This window comes from Haemorhous mexicanus, chromosome 1 (assembly GCF_027477595.1).
Source record: "Haemorhous mexicanus isolate bHaeMex1 chromosome 1, bHaeMex1.pri, whole genome shotgun sequence".
NCBI classification, from domain to species: Eukaryota; Metazoa; Chordata; class Aves; order Passeriformes; family Fringillidae; genus Haemorhous; species Haemorhous mexicanus.
In genome coordinates, this window is record NC_082341.1 from 20,433,073 (window position 1) to 20,450,226 (window position 17,154).

Consider the following 17,154-nt stretch of genomic DNA (forward strand, 5'->3'; position numbering starts at 1 on the left):
CTTCCCCTGGCCATAAATACTTGAATTCTGACTTAAACCAGAGGCAGCAGGAATGCAGGCTGGGTTATCATCTGATTGGGTGCCCTAATTTTTACTAGGGGGTGAGGTTCTTTCCATCTCTCTCTGGTTGAGAGTAATTTCTACCTTGATCTTACAAATTTCTATAGATAAAATCTCACTGGAAAAGATTCCTTTTTTTTTTTTTTTTTTTTTTTTTTTTTTTTTTTTTGCTATGGCATCATGGAGATGGGATCTTGGATGAAATCATTAGTATCTCAGGAAAGGAATTTATTATACAGAAAACTCTGACAGTTAAGCCTTACCAATTAGCTTTTTACTAAAATCTCAGTAGTAATGACATTTATTAAGAATGACTAAGAATTTCTCTTACCAATAAAAGGCAGAGCTGATATTTATTGTCAATAATCTAATGCAACACCTTTATTTTGCTCCTCTCTGTCCCACTATAAGAATGCAGTAAAACACTTAAGTGTGGTGCACTTTCTAAAAAGCTCCAATGTAAATAGATGCACTGCTAGTGAAACTGAAATGTTCCCTAAATTATAAATATTGTCTTGATATCTTCAGCAAATAAAAAGCATCCAAACACATATTTCATGAGAATTTAGCAAGTAATCAACATGTGAATATAGAAATAAAGTATCTTGAAACCAGGCTCCATCCTCAAACTACACATTCTTATCAAACAAAACAGCACCTGAGGCAAGTGAAGGAGGGAACTATTCTTATAAAGAGGTTTCAAAATCTTTTATTTCTTACAATTAAGGTAAAAGTCAACCAAGAACATCTTCTTATTACACTAATATGCAGGAGTAAGCAATACCTTTTCTTATTTGGCAAATCCATCCATACATGTAATCACAGTGCCTGTCATTCCAAAGCATGCTGGAATCACCACTGATCTCTGTACAAAGTTCAACTCCTTGATAATTATTTGGCTCTCCAAAGCCCCAGTTTTCATACCTCACCTATGACAGAACAAGTTTTGTGAACATTCTGTTATATGGAAATAAAGTAAGAGAGAGAGGGAGGAGACAGCATCAAAGCACAGACCTACAAATTGTTCCTGCTGTCAGGTCAAAAACTGAGGAGGAAACGAGAATCCTCCTGTGCAAATGCTGACACTTCAACCTTTTTTCAGATTGCAAATGGATTGCAGTTTAGGTAACAGTTGGTTTTGTACAGACTTGGAAGAATATAAACATTTTTTATGGGACCCAAATTCTTTAAAATACATTTAATAACAATGTTAGGCATGCTACATCTTGATATTAAACTAGTTAAATATACAATATGAGTAGAATAGAATATTATTCAGATGCAATAAAAATTTTGGCATTTGCCTCAGAAGAAGTATTACTGCTATTCTAATTTTCCTATATAAAATCCAGTTTCAGGTTTCTTTACTGCAAATCCCCATCAATATATCTTCACCAACCTTGCATCAAGTACACCTACATCTCCAAAATCACTTTCATCTCCACAGTTTTATACCTTAGTTTAAAGTGCAGTAAGTCAAACTGGCATTAAAGAGTGCCTTCATCACCATGGAATGTAAGCCATTGCAGATAATGAGCAAAGAAAAGAACTAAAGAAGGACAATCTTGCACAAAAAATCCTTGCATTCATAAGAGTATTCTTTTAGCCTGCATGTATTTAGTTTCCTTGTTGATTCAATGTGTATCTTCTTATCAAAAATCAGTATGTTTTAGCCAAAAATATCAAGCCATGAAATTGCTATTCATTAGCTTTCCTACATAGTACACAATACAGAGGGTAATGATTAATCATAAAAATACACAGAAACACAAACACTACACATAAATAAGAAGCACAGGTAATGCAAAATAACAGCTGTGGAAAATTAAATTACTCACTGGAGATCCATCACTCCAAACAAAGCCATCATCAGGATTCAGGTAATATAAGCCTATCCAGAAATTCTGGTGGTAATAGCCATTGTTTCTTAAAAAAAAAGAACCAATACTAATAAAAGCAATACAATATTTTTAACAATCTATCATTTACTGCAGTTAGGATTTCTCTAAGGATAACGTAATGCTGTTAAAAACAATAAAAACCAAGGTGGAAATAAATTAAAATGCAGCTGCTTCTAGCTGTTATCATTATGCATTAACTCAGATTGAAACACAGATCAGGAAAATTACCAGATATAACTCCAGTACACAGAGTGGCTTAATGCCTTTGTATTATGGTTCACTGGCTACTGTTGCTCCATTTCTCAACTCCTCATTTTCTCTGTAAAGGCACTTACAGCTTTCAAACAGAGAGTTACTTTCTGCATTTGAATCACATTTTAAAAATATCACCTTCAACTAATCCTTGAAGGTGCCAAGTGCAAGCAGACACACTTTACTGATTAATCTGAATATATTCACCTAATTTGTGGCAATGATGTATCTGAGACTTCTTCCTTACTGTAAATGCACAACTGGGACTCTAGTATGGTCATAGCATTTTGCAGGGCCATGATGTTTCAGTCTTGCTTCTTGTTTAGCCAGGTTAGTACAAGATCCTTGAGCCTGGTTTGTTCTGGTTGTATTGCAAGTGTTAGCTTTTCGTCTTATTTAGAAATCTCACACCTGTTTTTTGCAGTTCAGGGACTTACTAACCTTATTTAACTTCCTAATGTAAGGAAAAAAATAATCTGAAGTTGCCTCTGCTTTTTTATTAGTTCATAAAAGTGACAAAAATTCAACATATTTTCCAGATTTATAAAACTGTACACTTAGTTGAAAACGACTGGCATCTGTAGTAATTTTATAATATCAACAACTCTACAGTAAATAGCTTTACTTCAGATGATAAGGGCTGCCTTAAGTCGATATCTTGCCAATGCCATTTCAGCACTAGATTTTGAGCTTATTGCTGCTAGTCATACAACCCCTTTATCAGCTCTACGCTTTTGCCGTGTGTTTGACACAGACAGGGATTGCAGACTGGCTCATACAGAAGCAAACACAAACCAGCTAAGAAGAAATATTTCAGAAAGCCCCGGCGGTGGCCGAGGTGCCCCGCTGGCCCCGCGGACACTCACGCGATGGAGCGCCAGATCGTGTACTGCTCCTCCTTGCCGTTCACGGAGGCCAGATCCCCCCCTATGGAGCGGCAAAACGCCTGCGATTCCAGCCACGTCTTCTTGTGCTCTGCTCTGGAAAAAGGCTACAGAGACCATTTTGCCATCAGACAAAACAGACCATATAGAGCGCAGGATCAAGAAATATTAGCTGCCCAAAAGCAATTGATTTACAATCATATTCTGTGGGGGTTACAAAAACTCTGAGTACAGGGCTTAGGAGTGTTCTCTGTGAAACACAGGCTTGAAATGAACTCTTTAAGTCAAGTTAGCACACTGCATTGCTGATAGGAGAGTCTACTGCAAGACAACAACCAGACCACAAACTTACCAGAACTGGAATTTAAGAACAAAAAGCTCAAACCTGAAGCTTAGTCTTTAAAAGACTAAACAAAACCATGAGCATTTCAGTAGAAAGGAAGAAGACTTCTACATATAATCTGGAAAAAAGATAATGAAACAATAGGATATGCATATGCCAATTTTTATTGGTATCACAGAATTCTGAGTAGTAAGAGACCCACAGGGATCATCAAGTCCAACTCTGAAGTGAATGGCCCATAATGGGATCAAACCTGCAACCTGGGCATTATGAGCACTGTGCTCTGGCAAACTGAGCTAATCACATGTGTGTGAAGCAAACAGAAACTACCTTAATGCAGAAATAACCAACAGACTTACTTTGAAACAGAAGCTAATACGATTGCTGGAGTCCCAGCCTTCTGGACACCGGGGAATAGGAGTTGTTGTGGGAACAGGTGGAAGTGTCACTCCTTCTGCCCACACTTTGCATATGAACTTTGCCTTTTCTTCACAATTTATTACATCCCATAATCCACCTGCTATTCCAGTCCTCATGGCAACACAGCCTGGCTTTCTTCCTGATTGTAAACAGGAATGCACAAAAAATGCCATTTAGGGTCTTCTAAGTTAGAAAATTTCATATTCTATCCTGCAGAAATAAAGTCATTGTACAGAGTCAAAAATGTTTCTGTTAGAGCAGGTCCCTGGGAAGACCACAAAAATTATCAGAAGGCTGGAACAGCTCTCCTACAATGAGAGGCTTAGGAAGTGGGGCTGTTCAGCCTGGAGAACAGAAGACTTCAGGTAAACATTACCTTGACTACTCAATATCTAAAGAGTGCTTATAAGGTGAAGAAAGAATTTTTACTGGAGCTTATAGTGACAGAACAAGAGACAATCATTTTAAAATGAAAGAAGGTAGATTCAGATTGGGCATAAGGAATTATTTTTTTATTATTATTATGAAAGTAGTGAGTAAATGGAACAGGTTGCCTGGAAAAGTTGTGATGCCCTATTCATGAAAGATACCAAGGTCAGGTGGGACTTGAATTTGAGCAACCTGGTCTAGTGAAAAATGTCCATGGCAGTGGATGGGAACTAGGTGATCTTGAAATGTCCCATCAACACAAACCATTTTGTGATTCTATGATTCTAATTAATGAAGAAAAAAAGGGGGAAAAAATCTGTAGTTCATCCACTCTGAAATACTGAATTGTGCCTCACACTAAATCACCTGCAATAGCTGAATCAGCTAGATCATAACCTTAGATCCAAGAAATTCTCCCCTAAAACTGAATGTGGTTAGAGCTAGTTTCTCAATTTTTTCTAAACTGACTTAAAATTTTTAAGAACTTACTATGTATATATAAGCCTTATCACTTCACCCGACACATTCAAATCAGCAGTTAGGTACTGAAATTAAATAGAATCAGAGGACCAGAACATACCAGAACTTTGAACACTAATAGCCATCCCCTTTCTGATGTGATCATGTCAGATTAAATGACCTCCCATTGTTATATTTTGGCCCTCTTGTCCTACCTTACAGTCTCATTTTCTCTAGGACTCAGTGATGCTTCATGCATGCTGATATCCCACACACTCAGAACGTGCAGCGAACAAGTGTTCTATGAGATATGGCTGAACAGGCAGGGCTTGCAAGGAGGGTCACTAGGCCTGCAGAGATTGCTCCTCCAGAGCAGAACAGGCACAGACTTCCCCAGAACAGTTGCAAATCAGAAACTTGATCTCAATGAAAAGTTTATTCCCAAACTCATACTAAAAGGTCATTTCAGCACTAAGCGGGAACTTCCCAGCCACGCTGGATTCTTGGGGAGAGCAGCCTGATATGTTTCAAAGTCATTGGCCATTATGTCACCAAGAGAGAGCTAAGGAAAAATCTTCAAGCAGTGAGCAGCTTATTTCGGGCTTTGGACCAATTAAAGAGCACACAGTCATACCTACCAGGCATTTCAGAATTCCAGTGTGTAAATAAGACAGATTCACCATTAGACCACTTGAATGTTCCCTTTTCTTCTATATCCGAAAGTCCAATCCAAAAGTATCTTTCTGTTTTCAGCCCAACCAGGCTGGTCAGATAGGCTTGTTCATACCTGTTAAAAAGAAATAAGTCAATAAATTAATGCTGTTAAATAATAGATATTTTGTGAGCTTCGATATCAGAGTATTTTGCTTTTTCTCAGATGTTCAGTGAATAAGACAGCCTAATCTTGGACTGACAGGAAATTGATGGTAAAGAAGAAATCTGACATGCCTTATGTTTTATACCACTTATTTTGCGAGTTTCTAGTACTCTAGTATTTTATTACTTCTTCCTTCAGACAAATCCAAAACTGAAAAAGGAATCTCAGCATTACTGAAGTTACAAAAAGTAGAGGCTGAAGTATTAAGATACTAAATTATAAAATTAAGGAGCGCTGTAAATTAGATCCAATGATTGGGCAAGACAAGTTATATTTAGAAAAAGAAACCTATATAGAGGTAAAGACTGTCATAGTTCATTATGGTGTTTAAACAAATAGCTCTTAAGAAATCAGAGCAAATTAAAAAAGTCTCCTAACAAGGTGTAGTCAGAAGGCCACAATAATGTTTAAACATTTTTATGGCAGCTGCAGTGCTGTGTTTATAGAGCTACCAGCTGGAGATTTCACAGTAGAACATACCAATTTTGATTATATAGAAACAAATAAGAGATTGTGTAAAGCATCAAGTCATCTGCAAGAAAAATATTTTGTTTCTTAAACTTTTTATTTTTCCTGTATTTCACATACAGTAATGTGCAACACTTCTCCAGAAATTTTGCACATACCAAACTCTGGCTTCATTGTGACAGATTTTCAGGTACCAAGCACTTCACATCATTTGATTTCTCATTTAATTTTAAAAGTACCTCGATTTAAAGACCAGATAGTTGTACATTATATCCTCTTACATATTTGTACTACCTTTTAAAAGGAATTTAGAATCTCTTCATTTAGTACTCTAAATTGGATTCTGTATTCCTTACTCAAGTAAGCCACCACAACCAAGAAGTAGAAGACATAGTCCTACTTTTTATTTGACAAAACCCTCTCTATCAATACTGATTTCACAGCCATGACCTACTTTCAGTATAAACCAGATTCCTGGAATTTAATTTGCATGTAGAAACTGTGAGAAGTTCTGTATTGACAGATAGCTGTCCTCTGAAGCTAGATGCTTGCCCAATCAGAGTCTTTATTCTGATGTGCAGGTGCAGACGCTAGAAGTTGAATTCTAATGTGACCTCCTCAGACAATTAGATGTCTACATACCTGTCTTCAACTGTTGCTAAAAAAGCCTGATGGCTTCCACAGGTTTGATTTGCTTGAGAAAATGTTACAAATGTATTTCCAATGAAGTAACAATAAAATCCATGTCTTTTCCAGCCCTGTCAAAATAAATGTGAAGTGATCACAAAGGGAAAGGGAAAAGGAAAGGGAACCAACAAAACAGAAAACTGATTTATACCAGCAAAACTTAAGCACTAGTCAAAGGAACAATGTAACTGAAAAGGTCAGAGTGAAAGCAGGCACGATCAGATCTTTTTAGAATTTTTTTTCATAAAATAATTTTTTAAATCTAATTAATTTTCAATCAATGTATTCCACTCACAAAGGGATGAGAGGTTTTGCTGTGCACCTTTTGTGCTCAGAACAGGATTATAACCAGCACATAGGCATCATGAAATCACGAGGACAGTCTTGAAAAACAAACTTCAGCTTGAATTTTCAGAAAGGGTATGACACCTCAAACAAGCTTGTTAATTTTTAGCTAACATTAAAACTCACTCTAAAAGTTTTGTCATTCAAATATCGTTTATTCAGGAACTTGCTCTCAGAGAAGGTTGCAGTGATTAGCCACAGCTGACAAAAAATTTCTTCTGTTGCTTTTTAATTTCTCATTTTGAGAGACTTTTTTTTCTACAGACATGCACTTTGCTCTGTAGGCAATGATAACATCTGTAATATGAGGAACACTTTATTTCCTCCAACACTTGTAAGGATTCCAGGTACTCTTTACAAATACTGGGAATAATAATCAAAGACTTTTTCTGAAGCTTTGTAAAGCAGACTTTGAAGAAAAGGTAATTTTTTTCAAGGAAAACAAATACTCAATAAGATTTCCTATGACTTAATAAATTTCAGTAATTCTTTATAATTACTGGGTGTTATATCATTAGAAAGCAAGCAAGTAAAAAATAGATCTGCTGACAATTCAGGAGAAGCACAATAGATTCATTTTATTTGGCTAGTGGTAATAAGTTATTCAAAGAAGAGAGCACTGCCAGAGACCACAGCAAAGCCCTGAGAACAGTGTTTAGACAGGGACACCCTTCCTGCTATGAACAATATTGTACAAAACTGTATCTAGAGCTGAAGTGCAGCTGATGGTACAGGCAAACTCTTTAGGGAGGTTTGAAAGCCAATCAAGGATAAATGATCTACTGCAGGGATAACAGGTTTGAGATTTGATTTAAGTTCTGCAAAAAGAAAGTGAGTATTAAGAGCCAAATGACAGTCATAGATTAGATTTAGTCACATTTAGTCTTTCTGCCATAGAAATGAGAAGGCAAACTCTTCTGATTATGATGAAACAGAACCTATTTTTCATGTTTTTTCTTCCACCTAGGTGACAGTTTCTCTTCTTTATCAATCTTAGGAGCCTATTCAGATCAAACAGCTTTTTCACTTACCCTCTGGCAGCCCATGTCAATAGTTTCCTCTTCTGTAGGAGCATCCGACATAGGTTTCCTTTTACAGATGTAGCCAATTTTCTTTTCACAAGAATGGTCTGCCCAAAATCCATCCTGAAAATACAAACAGAACTTCAGTCAACTGGGCTTTCATCTCCAAAAAAAGCTGGTTTATGCTTCTAAGTACTTAATAACTTTTTGCTAGCTTTCAATGGAGAAAATCCTTCATCTAAGTTCAATACTTAATTCCAATATCTTATTCCTATCTCACTTCTTCTGGAGGTGATTTACCTTTAACATACACTTTCTTTGATTATCTGCCCTGCTGAAAAGCAATCCCTTGAGAATGACTGCAATATACCATCTTTACAAAGACTGCTGATTTAACAATTATGTTGGAGGAAAGGGAGATATCAGCTATCCCCAGAGAAATTCAGCTCTAACAGCAAAAAAAACAACACCAGAAGACTGCATTCCTTAGTTAATACTTATACAAAACTTTGAAGATTCGAAAAGTTCTTTGTCAAAGTTAGAATTAATATTCTTATTCCTCATACTGCAGGTTCTTAGAAAAAACAATGACATTCAGTGGGATTTGTACTGAAAGTAAGGAACATCACACCGTGTTCCCAAAATATTTTATATACATTTTGGCTGAACAGATGAACTAAGATATTAGGAGACAAAGGAAACTATTGCACCTGTGCCTTGAAGACTACACCTTTACAACTGTAATTTCATAGCAGTTGATGGCAATTTCTTTTTTTTTCTTTTTTCATTTGCTTTATTCTTTCAAACTCCCCTCCCCACCAAAAATATAAAATGTTCATCATGTTAATACACAGACACTTGTGCCACAATATTCCAAGTTCTCAAGACACTCAAAACCCTGCTTCCAGCAAAAACTCCCGAAGTTCAACACTTCTGCCTATAACAACAAAGTCTTGGATGTTCACCTGTGCTTGTGTCTGTCCTGTGATTACTGATGGTAATCACAGGATAGACATCAATGGAAAGTCCATTGGTGACTGTCACATCATTTCCTACCATGTCTTTCTCATGAAGAACTTCAGACTTCCTCAAGACAGGAAAACCTGCTGTGAAGCTGTGGGTCTCTGTAGGCACCCAGTTGTGGTAATTGGGAGTGGGGCTGCAATGGAGCCTCATCCCCAATGGGTACAGCTGTGAGAAGCAGGTGAGCAGCACTGAAGGCGATGAGCCATGGAGTGCCCAGGGGCACTGACCAACACCAGAGGGAACAGAGGGCACACTGGTGCACTGCATGAACATGAAGGGTTGGGCTAAAGGTTGGGCTAAAGGACAAGAAGGGCAGATGCCTGGAGCCTTCTGATGAGGTGTGATGTTATTCTGTGGGTTGAAGCCTGCTGCTATTGTATGATGATACTCTGTGTACTGTGGCCATCTCAACTGTGACATATGCTGTGACAGGTCTCTAGTTGCAGGAAGATCACTAGCTGCCTTTCCATAACTATGTTTTCAGTGGGAAATTCATGCAGTAATTACTAGCTACTTCTTACTGTGTCTTATGAGCAGCCTTTTGTGACTATATCTCTGTTCTCTTACTTTCTAGCTGACTAAACCCAAGCAATTCCTTGAAAAAGGTGGTGTTACTGATGGGGCAGGCTTTGTTCCATAAAAATAAGTGATAGATTCAGATGGCTTCCACCAAGAACTGATCAACCCAAAAATATCAACAATGGAAATATAAATATACTTAGGTAGGTAAATGTCAACAAACTGAGAAGGTCAACTTATAGTTACGCATTGCTAATTTTGCAAAATAAGAAAATACCTTTCGTATGTGTACATACTTTTTTCCCTCCTGATAAATTAGGCAAGCTCTAAAGGAGGTGGTTAGTTTAATTACTTTAATTCTCATAAAAAGGAAAAATACAACATCAACACAGACAGACTTTTAGGCCCAGTATTATCTCTCTTCCTGTAAAATTCCTAGGTCACTGATCATTGCTAGATTCCAGCATGCAGCCCTTTAAAAGTAGCCTTTAAATTGTAGGGATACAGTCACTTCAGGAAAGGCTTTCACTAATGCCACTGCTAAAAACTTTACTACTTTTCTCACAGCTCTTCATGTGCAGTGCAGATACACTTGCATAGCAATTAAACCACCTAGATCCAAGATTTATAACTTTGCCTAGAAAAACCAAATTAAGATTTTTATTTTCTTCTAAAGAGATTACTTCTCTCTAGCATCAATAAAAATTTGCTAGTGCAATTTTTTAAGGTGAATCCCACATTTAGGCAAAACATAAAAAAATCTAAACATATCCAAAATGTCTTTTTAGTTTCCTGAAGAAACACGTTTACATGTTTGCCTGCTTCCTGGTGTAATTATAAGATTCTTTTAAAAGTCCACATTCACAAACTGAAATCCAGAACTATGGCTCTTGAGGGACAGCTGCCACTACTTGTCTGTTTTTCAGGAAAGACAGTGAAATTTTCTGGAAACCTCAAACAGAGATCCTTCCTCAAAAAACTAATTCCTGACTCCAAAATAGGCTGCTTCAACCAGTAATATCCCCTTTTTAAAAATTATTTCTTATTATTTGCTCTTGCATAGGAAAAACTCAAAACATAAGTGAAATCATAAGACAATTTAGTCACTAGCCTTGTGACTTTACCTTTCCCTTCATAACAACACAGTCCTCCTGCCTGTTGTTTGCATGAGTGGGCTCTCCACGAAGCCACTTGGTGTAGGTGACAGGTGTTCCATCACTCCATTCAAAATACATCTGAACCTTGAGGTCATTCAACCCAATCCACAGCTCATCAGATGGCTCTGAAACATACAATTAAAAATCCTGTCACAAAATGTGAAATTTCTTCTTTGTGGAAAAGAAAAAAATATTATTCTCAGGAAGTTGAAAAGGCAGCCAGGAAATTAGGGTTCTCAGCCTCATAGAGGTCAGACTGATTCTCATATATCCACCCCAGTCATCAGGAAAGGCCACTCCCCAAAGTGGCAATAAAATAAGGGTGCTCAACTTCATAGAAAGCAACTAAAATATTCCCCTTTCTGAATTATGCTGCAACACAACAAGTTTCATTTTTTTTTTCTGATTCAAAACTCTTTTAACAAGATATGAATAAACACCTAAATAAGATATTGCCTCCCTTTTTCCTCCTACTTTTAGTATAGTGAAGAAAGAAATGTCCTATTTTCTAATGCTAAGACACCCAGTGATGTCTTTTAGAGCTGAAAACCAGAGTACTTGCAAGTTTTTCCATTATATGTGTTCCTATATTTTATTTCATTTCAGAGTAAAGTGAAATTAATGTCGTTGTTGGATATTTTTCACTTTACATTTAAAGGCATAGCTGTTGGCTTTTGGCTTGAAGGAAACTGCAGGACTGGCCAAGGAATTTACTTCACTCTATCTGTTTCTGAGGGGGTTCCTGTTCTGGCCAGTGGAGATACTGCAAATATCACCCTCCCAGCTGGTCACTTGAATGACAGAGACAGTCAGCTCTCTGTCCTTTCTCCTTTCCCCCCTTGACTCTCTTGCCTGAATTACACCTAAATGTGATCAGCCCTTACAGCTCATCGACAACTTTTTACCATCTCTCCACCCCTAAGCCCTCAAATTCACAGGCTCTCAGGCTCCATTTTCAAATACACACCTTTACCCTTTCTCGCCGACCGTGTTTTATGTTCAGAAGTCTCCCAAAATTATATTTCAGTACCCTTGTTTAAACTCCTCTGCTAACACATTGAAAGCTGATCCAATTCTACTGCCCATCATGCTCTCTCATTCCCTCCTTGCTCACTGCCATTCATGCTTTTTAATTTTTTTTTTGTTCAGTTACCTCTTGAAATCTTTATCTGTGTTTATTGACCATTTAGCACAGCAGAGGCATTGTCCATGCTCAGAGCTCCTACAGTGGTGGGCTCACACCATGGCAATATGAGCAATAAACAACATTCTTCAACAAAATAACTAAATCAAAGCCATCTAAAAAAGCCATGGGAATCTATGAAGTCTCTTCCTACATAACATTTTTTTCCCTCTAGAAGAACAGCTGCTTTTTTGCAATCATCTCTACAGCTGTATGACTAAATACCAAGGGAGGATTTTTTTCCAGCAATTTGTAAAGCTGCTTCCCATTCGCAGTCATGCACTGGGCCGCATTTGTGCCATGTCACATGCTGGACTTCCGTGTAAACATCCAGAATGCACTTCTTCATTCTTCATGTTCCTCTCTAAAGTTCTCCTTTGTGGGTGATGCCAACAAAAGCTCAGCTACCATGACAATATTCATCTCCTTGTACCCCTTCTTCCTTTGTTTTATCATGGGACTGTGAATTGTTTGGCACAAAGATAGACTTTTGTTCTTTCTGTGCAGCAGTGCTCTGATGCAGACAAGGTTCTTCCAGGGACTGCAATACATGGTGTTCTCCTCTCAGTGGTGAACAAGGGTAATCTGACACAGTCATAAATTGTCCTAAAAGGCTTCTTCAGTTGTTCCAATTTTACTCCTCTGAAAAGAACGCTTTCAAAATAGTCTGTTGCAGCTAGTGTGTCATTTGGGAGAAGTCTGGTTTCCTTCAGGATTATTTGCCTTTCGAAGACCCTCAATTTCACAAAAATAGAACTGCAGTCGGTTCAGGAAAGGTCTTTGGAGGTGGTCTCAATCTATGAATTAACCTACTCTGTATATGTAGCGTGAAAATACAACTAGTTTCCTTTAGAATCTACCTTGTTTCAAATGTCCTAATGTCTCGTCAAGAGGTCCCATCTTTCCTAAGAATATCTTTTGAAAGAGTAAAAGTTTGAGAGAACAAGTCACTCTTTCAGGAATGTCAAGATAAGCACAAGTTGCCGTGGAGGTAGCTAGGATACAAAAGTAAAGCATATCAGCTTTTTTATGATTTCTACTCCAGGACTGCTGCTATGCTGCAGCTCAAAACACACGGCTACACTTTAAGTGAAGGATAAACTAACTCATCTTTACTTGGCACTGAAAGCACACGTAGGATCAGTCACTGCCAAGAAGCATGTGTAGATGTGAACCTGCTTCTTCCATCAAAAAGCAGTCAAGTGTTCCTTCATGCAAGAGCAGGTTCGTGTAAAGCAATAGCAACCATGAAATTGCCTCAGAGTCAGCATGGCTGCATTCTCCTAATGAGCACATCTTGCACCTGCAGGCTGACTTACCTTGCAACAGCTCTACTCTGTGCTCACAAACCAAGCACATAAATACTGTGTTTGATATGGACATATCTGAATCCATGTTCTGGGACAGATGGATTCTTTTTTCAGGAGAAGCACAACCAGCATGGCTTGAAACATTAAGGACATGGCAATGTTAATAATAGGACACAGATCTTCCCAAACTGTCTTGGACCAGCAGACCTCACTACCCCCATTTATTTTTCAACATTGATTGTAAAGTCCTTTTATATTATGAAAACTTATAAATATAAAAAAATATATAAAAATATAAAATCCTTTTATATTATGAAAAATCCTTTTATATTATGAAAAATTAAATTGCTTTAACCTGTGTAAAAGGAGAAAGGAAGGAGAAGCAGACCCTAAGAAACAGGAGTTTGAAGATAATGCAATTTGCATCGCTGACCACAGATTTTTAGAGGCAGTAAAGCCTTTTTGGGGTTTGTGCTCCTACTTTGTGTTCTTGTTTTCTCTGATTTTTTAGCTTAAAACTAAAGTCCCTTTGCGCCCTGTGGTCAGGATAATCATAGGATATTATTATGTCCTATTCTGTGTTTTTTATTCCTCTGATTTTTTAAATTTAAAATTTAACTCCTTCTGCACCCTGTGATCAGGACAATTAGTATGTTTAAACAGTCTCCTCATTTTATTAACAGGTAAAACATATTCAAAACACCTTCTTTACTTAGTATATATAGATATTATTGTGAAAAAATACTCACGGTACCCAAGTTGAGAAATAACAAAGCTGTATTCTTCGACATTATGGATGCTTGCCAGATCTCCATCCTCTTTCCTGCAAGATGTTAAGGCATCTTTCCATATTTTGGGGTCCCTATGAATTATGTAACAGTGACCAGCATATGACATCCATTGGTGAGGACACCTAATAGGCACATTAGTCTCTGAAAAGAAAAATTGCCATGAAGAGTTTCAGAATTCTGTTCTTAACTAAAGACTAAACATCAGATCAGAAAATATTTAACAAAAAAAATTTAATCGTATATTTTCTTCACTAAGAAAAGCAGAGATGAAAAATATGTACAGTGATAAAAATGTGCATGAATAATTGAAAGTTGAAACTTCCACGCTGTTCGTAAAGAACACCACAGTTGCAAACAAGTGGTGCTTGCAACTTGAGAAAAGACAATTAAAACACAGTTTTTTTCTTTTATACACATGTGTATATGCATACTAAAATGTAAGGTCTGCAGAATGGTGCTTTATCATTTTTCTACATTGATGTCAGCACCTCTCTTTAACCCCCATGCTATATGTTAAGAACCTGCCTTTACAATACATATTCATGAGAGTAATTATTTTTTAAAAAACTTAGGCACTTTGTGGATTAGCCCATCTGCTAGACTACTGAATGAAATAATTGATTATACATAATCCTAAGAGAACCCAAATAAGACTACTGCATTTAGGAATCCTCTTCAGAAACTTAACTGAGAAAATTATGTTGTCAAAGTAAACGATTTAGGTATAAAATTTGCTTTCAGAAGCTCAGTAGAAGAGCACCAGGGTACTGCCAACAAACACATTACTGTTCAGCAAACAATTCAACCTTGGAAGGAGTGCCACCCAAAAAAGCAACAAACAGAGTATTGCTGTTGTAGAAACAAATTATGATTCTTGCAGCTCTTTATTTATAATCAGCAGATGGGTTTAGCAAACACCAATATATAAAGTAGAACAAGGACAGCAGATTTTCAGAAATTCTGCTGGAAAAAAAACTTGTATCTGTCAGAAGACAGAGCAATGTGTTTAACAGTGCAATGTATCCTGTAGAAATGTTTAAATAGGCGCCCAAACTCATGACCAGTCAAGCCCTTGTTGCAGGCACATATCCGGTTTCAACTGGATGAAACTGATGATTCATAGATACTTAGTGCCATAACACACAAACACACATTTCTATTATGAACAGCACCTGCTCTTTCAGACCTGCAACTAAAAAGTGCCAGCACGTTCTCACAAAGTTCAAGTAAAACTACAAGTTTTTCCCCAGGACAAGGGGCTCAGTGCTTGGTCAGAAACTTCTCAAGTCTGCCAAAGGAGAGGAAAAGGTGAAATAGAGGGTGGGAGAACCCCAGGAAAACAAACTGAATGTAGGCAGTGATGTTGGGAGAAACAAGCGAGCCCAGAGGTGACAAACGCTGTTGTAGGAGTTTGATGCTCCAGAGAGCCGCCTAATCCATCTTATACCTGGTCTCAGCTCTGAGCATTTGCACTTTACAGTGCCTTGCCATAAATCAGAGAACACTCAACATACCCTTCTGCAAACTACAAACACTGCATTGAACAGAAATCAGCAGTTCAGACACAGCCACGGAGAGAATCACAAGAGTATTTATGTCTCAGTGAGTCCATGAGCATCTCTTTTTCAATTGGATGCAGACTGTAACATTATTACCCACTAAACACTAAAGCAGCTATGGCAGGACAGCAAAACTTTTTCTTGTAGAACAGGAACAAGAGGGAACTTGTTGCCGGCCACAAAAAAAAAAAAAAAAAAAAAGCTGTTGATGGTCTAGTTTCTTTGGTGTAAGTCTGATTGAATTACATTGCTTGGGATTTCTTAGTACAAGAAACTCTTTGGTTCTTCATTTCAGCTACTCAGCAAAAATTAACTCTGTGCTTCCCCATTCTACTCTTAAAGAGACTACTAGACAACTCAAAGCCATCCAGTTTACTTTTTCATCCTAATGGAAACAAGTATTACTCCCTAGACACCATTTCACTTAAACAAAAGAAGCAGTGCAAATTATCTCAAATAAAAGGTAAAAGATAATATTACATTAACATTCAAACAATATTATTCCAAATGTCAATGATAAATGTATTGGCCTGTAACTGTAGAATAGTTATTCCTCAACTATAGAGCAAGTACTCTTGTGAAGCTGACTTTCTTGTAAGCTTGACTTTCTGAGGTCTGAAAGCACTCTCACAGTGCTTGAATTGTGTGCCTAAAAGCGTGAAAGCACTAGCTGAAGTCAGACTCATGATTCTGAAATTCAAATTTCTCTCTTAGACCCATCCTATGTGTTCAGATAAGACAGATGTCTAGCATCTCAGCAATAACAGTGAGAGCATTTATTTTTTCTAACTGAATATTTAAAGAAATATTTGTAAACAGTACTTTAGGATTGCCACACTTTGTTGGCTTGGGATGAAATCTACGTTGGCAGTCACTTGGTAGAGTGATTGATAGACAGACAGCCTTTCCTTTCAGCGTTTGAATTTGAAATTAATGCACTTCTATTAATATACTTTGCTGGGTTACAGAACAAATGCTCTGTTGCCCGAAGATACTTTGATGTACAACATGATGTGGCCCCCTGGTGGAAAAAATATTTTGCTACAAGAAACAAAAACAAAACCAAAATAATCCTGCAGATGTTTGCTTTGTGAAAATCCATCTGTAATGAAAACAAATATTCTGTAAAGATTTTTCCCAATTTTTTTTGAACACAAGCATGATTACATTCTGTTGTAAAATGTTCCTCTGTCCCACATACTGCCCTGTTAGACATAATTATAACTTCTAGGGTCAAAATTTCAAAGGCTTTTCTTTGTGTTTAATGTCAGGTGAACAACTAAGTGCATGTATGAATTTGCAATTAATGTATTTCTTAACTCAGGAAAACATAATCTGCCATGAGTTTTCCTTTACACCTTTAGAAGCTGAGAGCACCTAACACCTTGCATGATTCCATGCTTACTCCTTTTATTACTTCCCCCCATGGGACATTTTGGAAAATATTTTATTAAGTGAACTA

General features: G+C 37.3%; 1 protein-coding gene across 1 annotated transcript in view; it reads right to left on the reverse strand.

Annotated features, from left to right (window-relative positions):
- Positions 1 to 17,154, reverse strand: part of LOC132325154 (macrophage mannose receptor 1-like) — a 52,787-nt gene that overhangs the window by 18,147 nt on the left and 17,486 nt on the right. The window contains exons 7-15 of the mRNA XM_059842160.1: positions 14,092 to 14,274; positions 10,817 to 10,974; positions 8,157 to 8,270; positions 6,736 to 6,851; positions 5,387 to 5,535; positions 3,800 to 3,999; positions 3,080 to 3,204; positions 1,899 to 1,986; positions 845 to 989 (exon numbers count right to left, since the gene is read on the reverse strand). Of these exons, the coding sequence (XP_059698143.1) occupies positions 845 to 989; positions 1,899 to 1,986; positions 3,080 to 3,204; positions 3,800 to 3,999; positions 5,387 to 5,535; positions 6,736 to 6,851; positions 8,157 to 8,270; positions 10,817 to 10,974; positions 14,092 to 14,274 (1,278 nt within the window). The remainder of the gene's footprint in view (positions 1 to 844; positions 990 to 1,898; positions 1,987 to 3,079; positions 3,205 to 3,799; positions 4,000 to 5,386; positions 5,536 to 6,735; positions 6,852 to 8,156; positions 8,271 to 10,816; positions 10,975 to 14,091; positions 14,275 to 17,154) is intronic.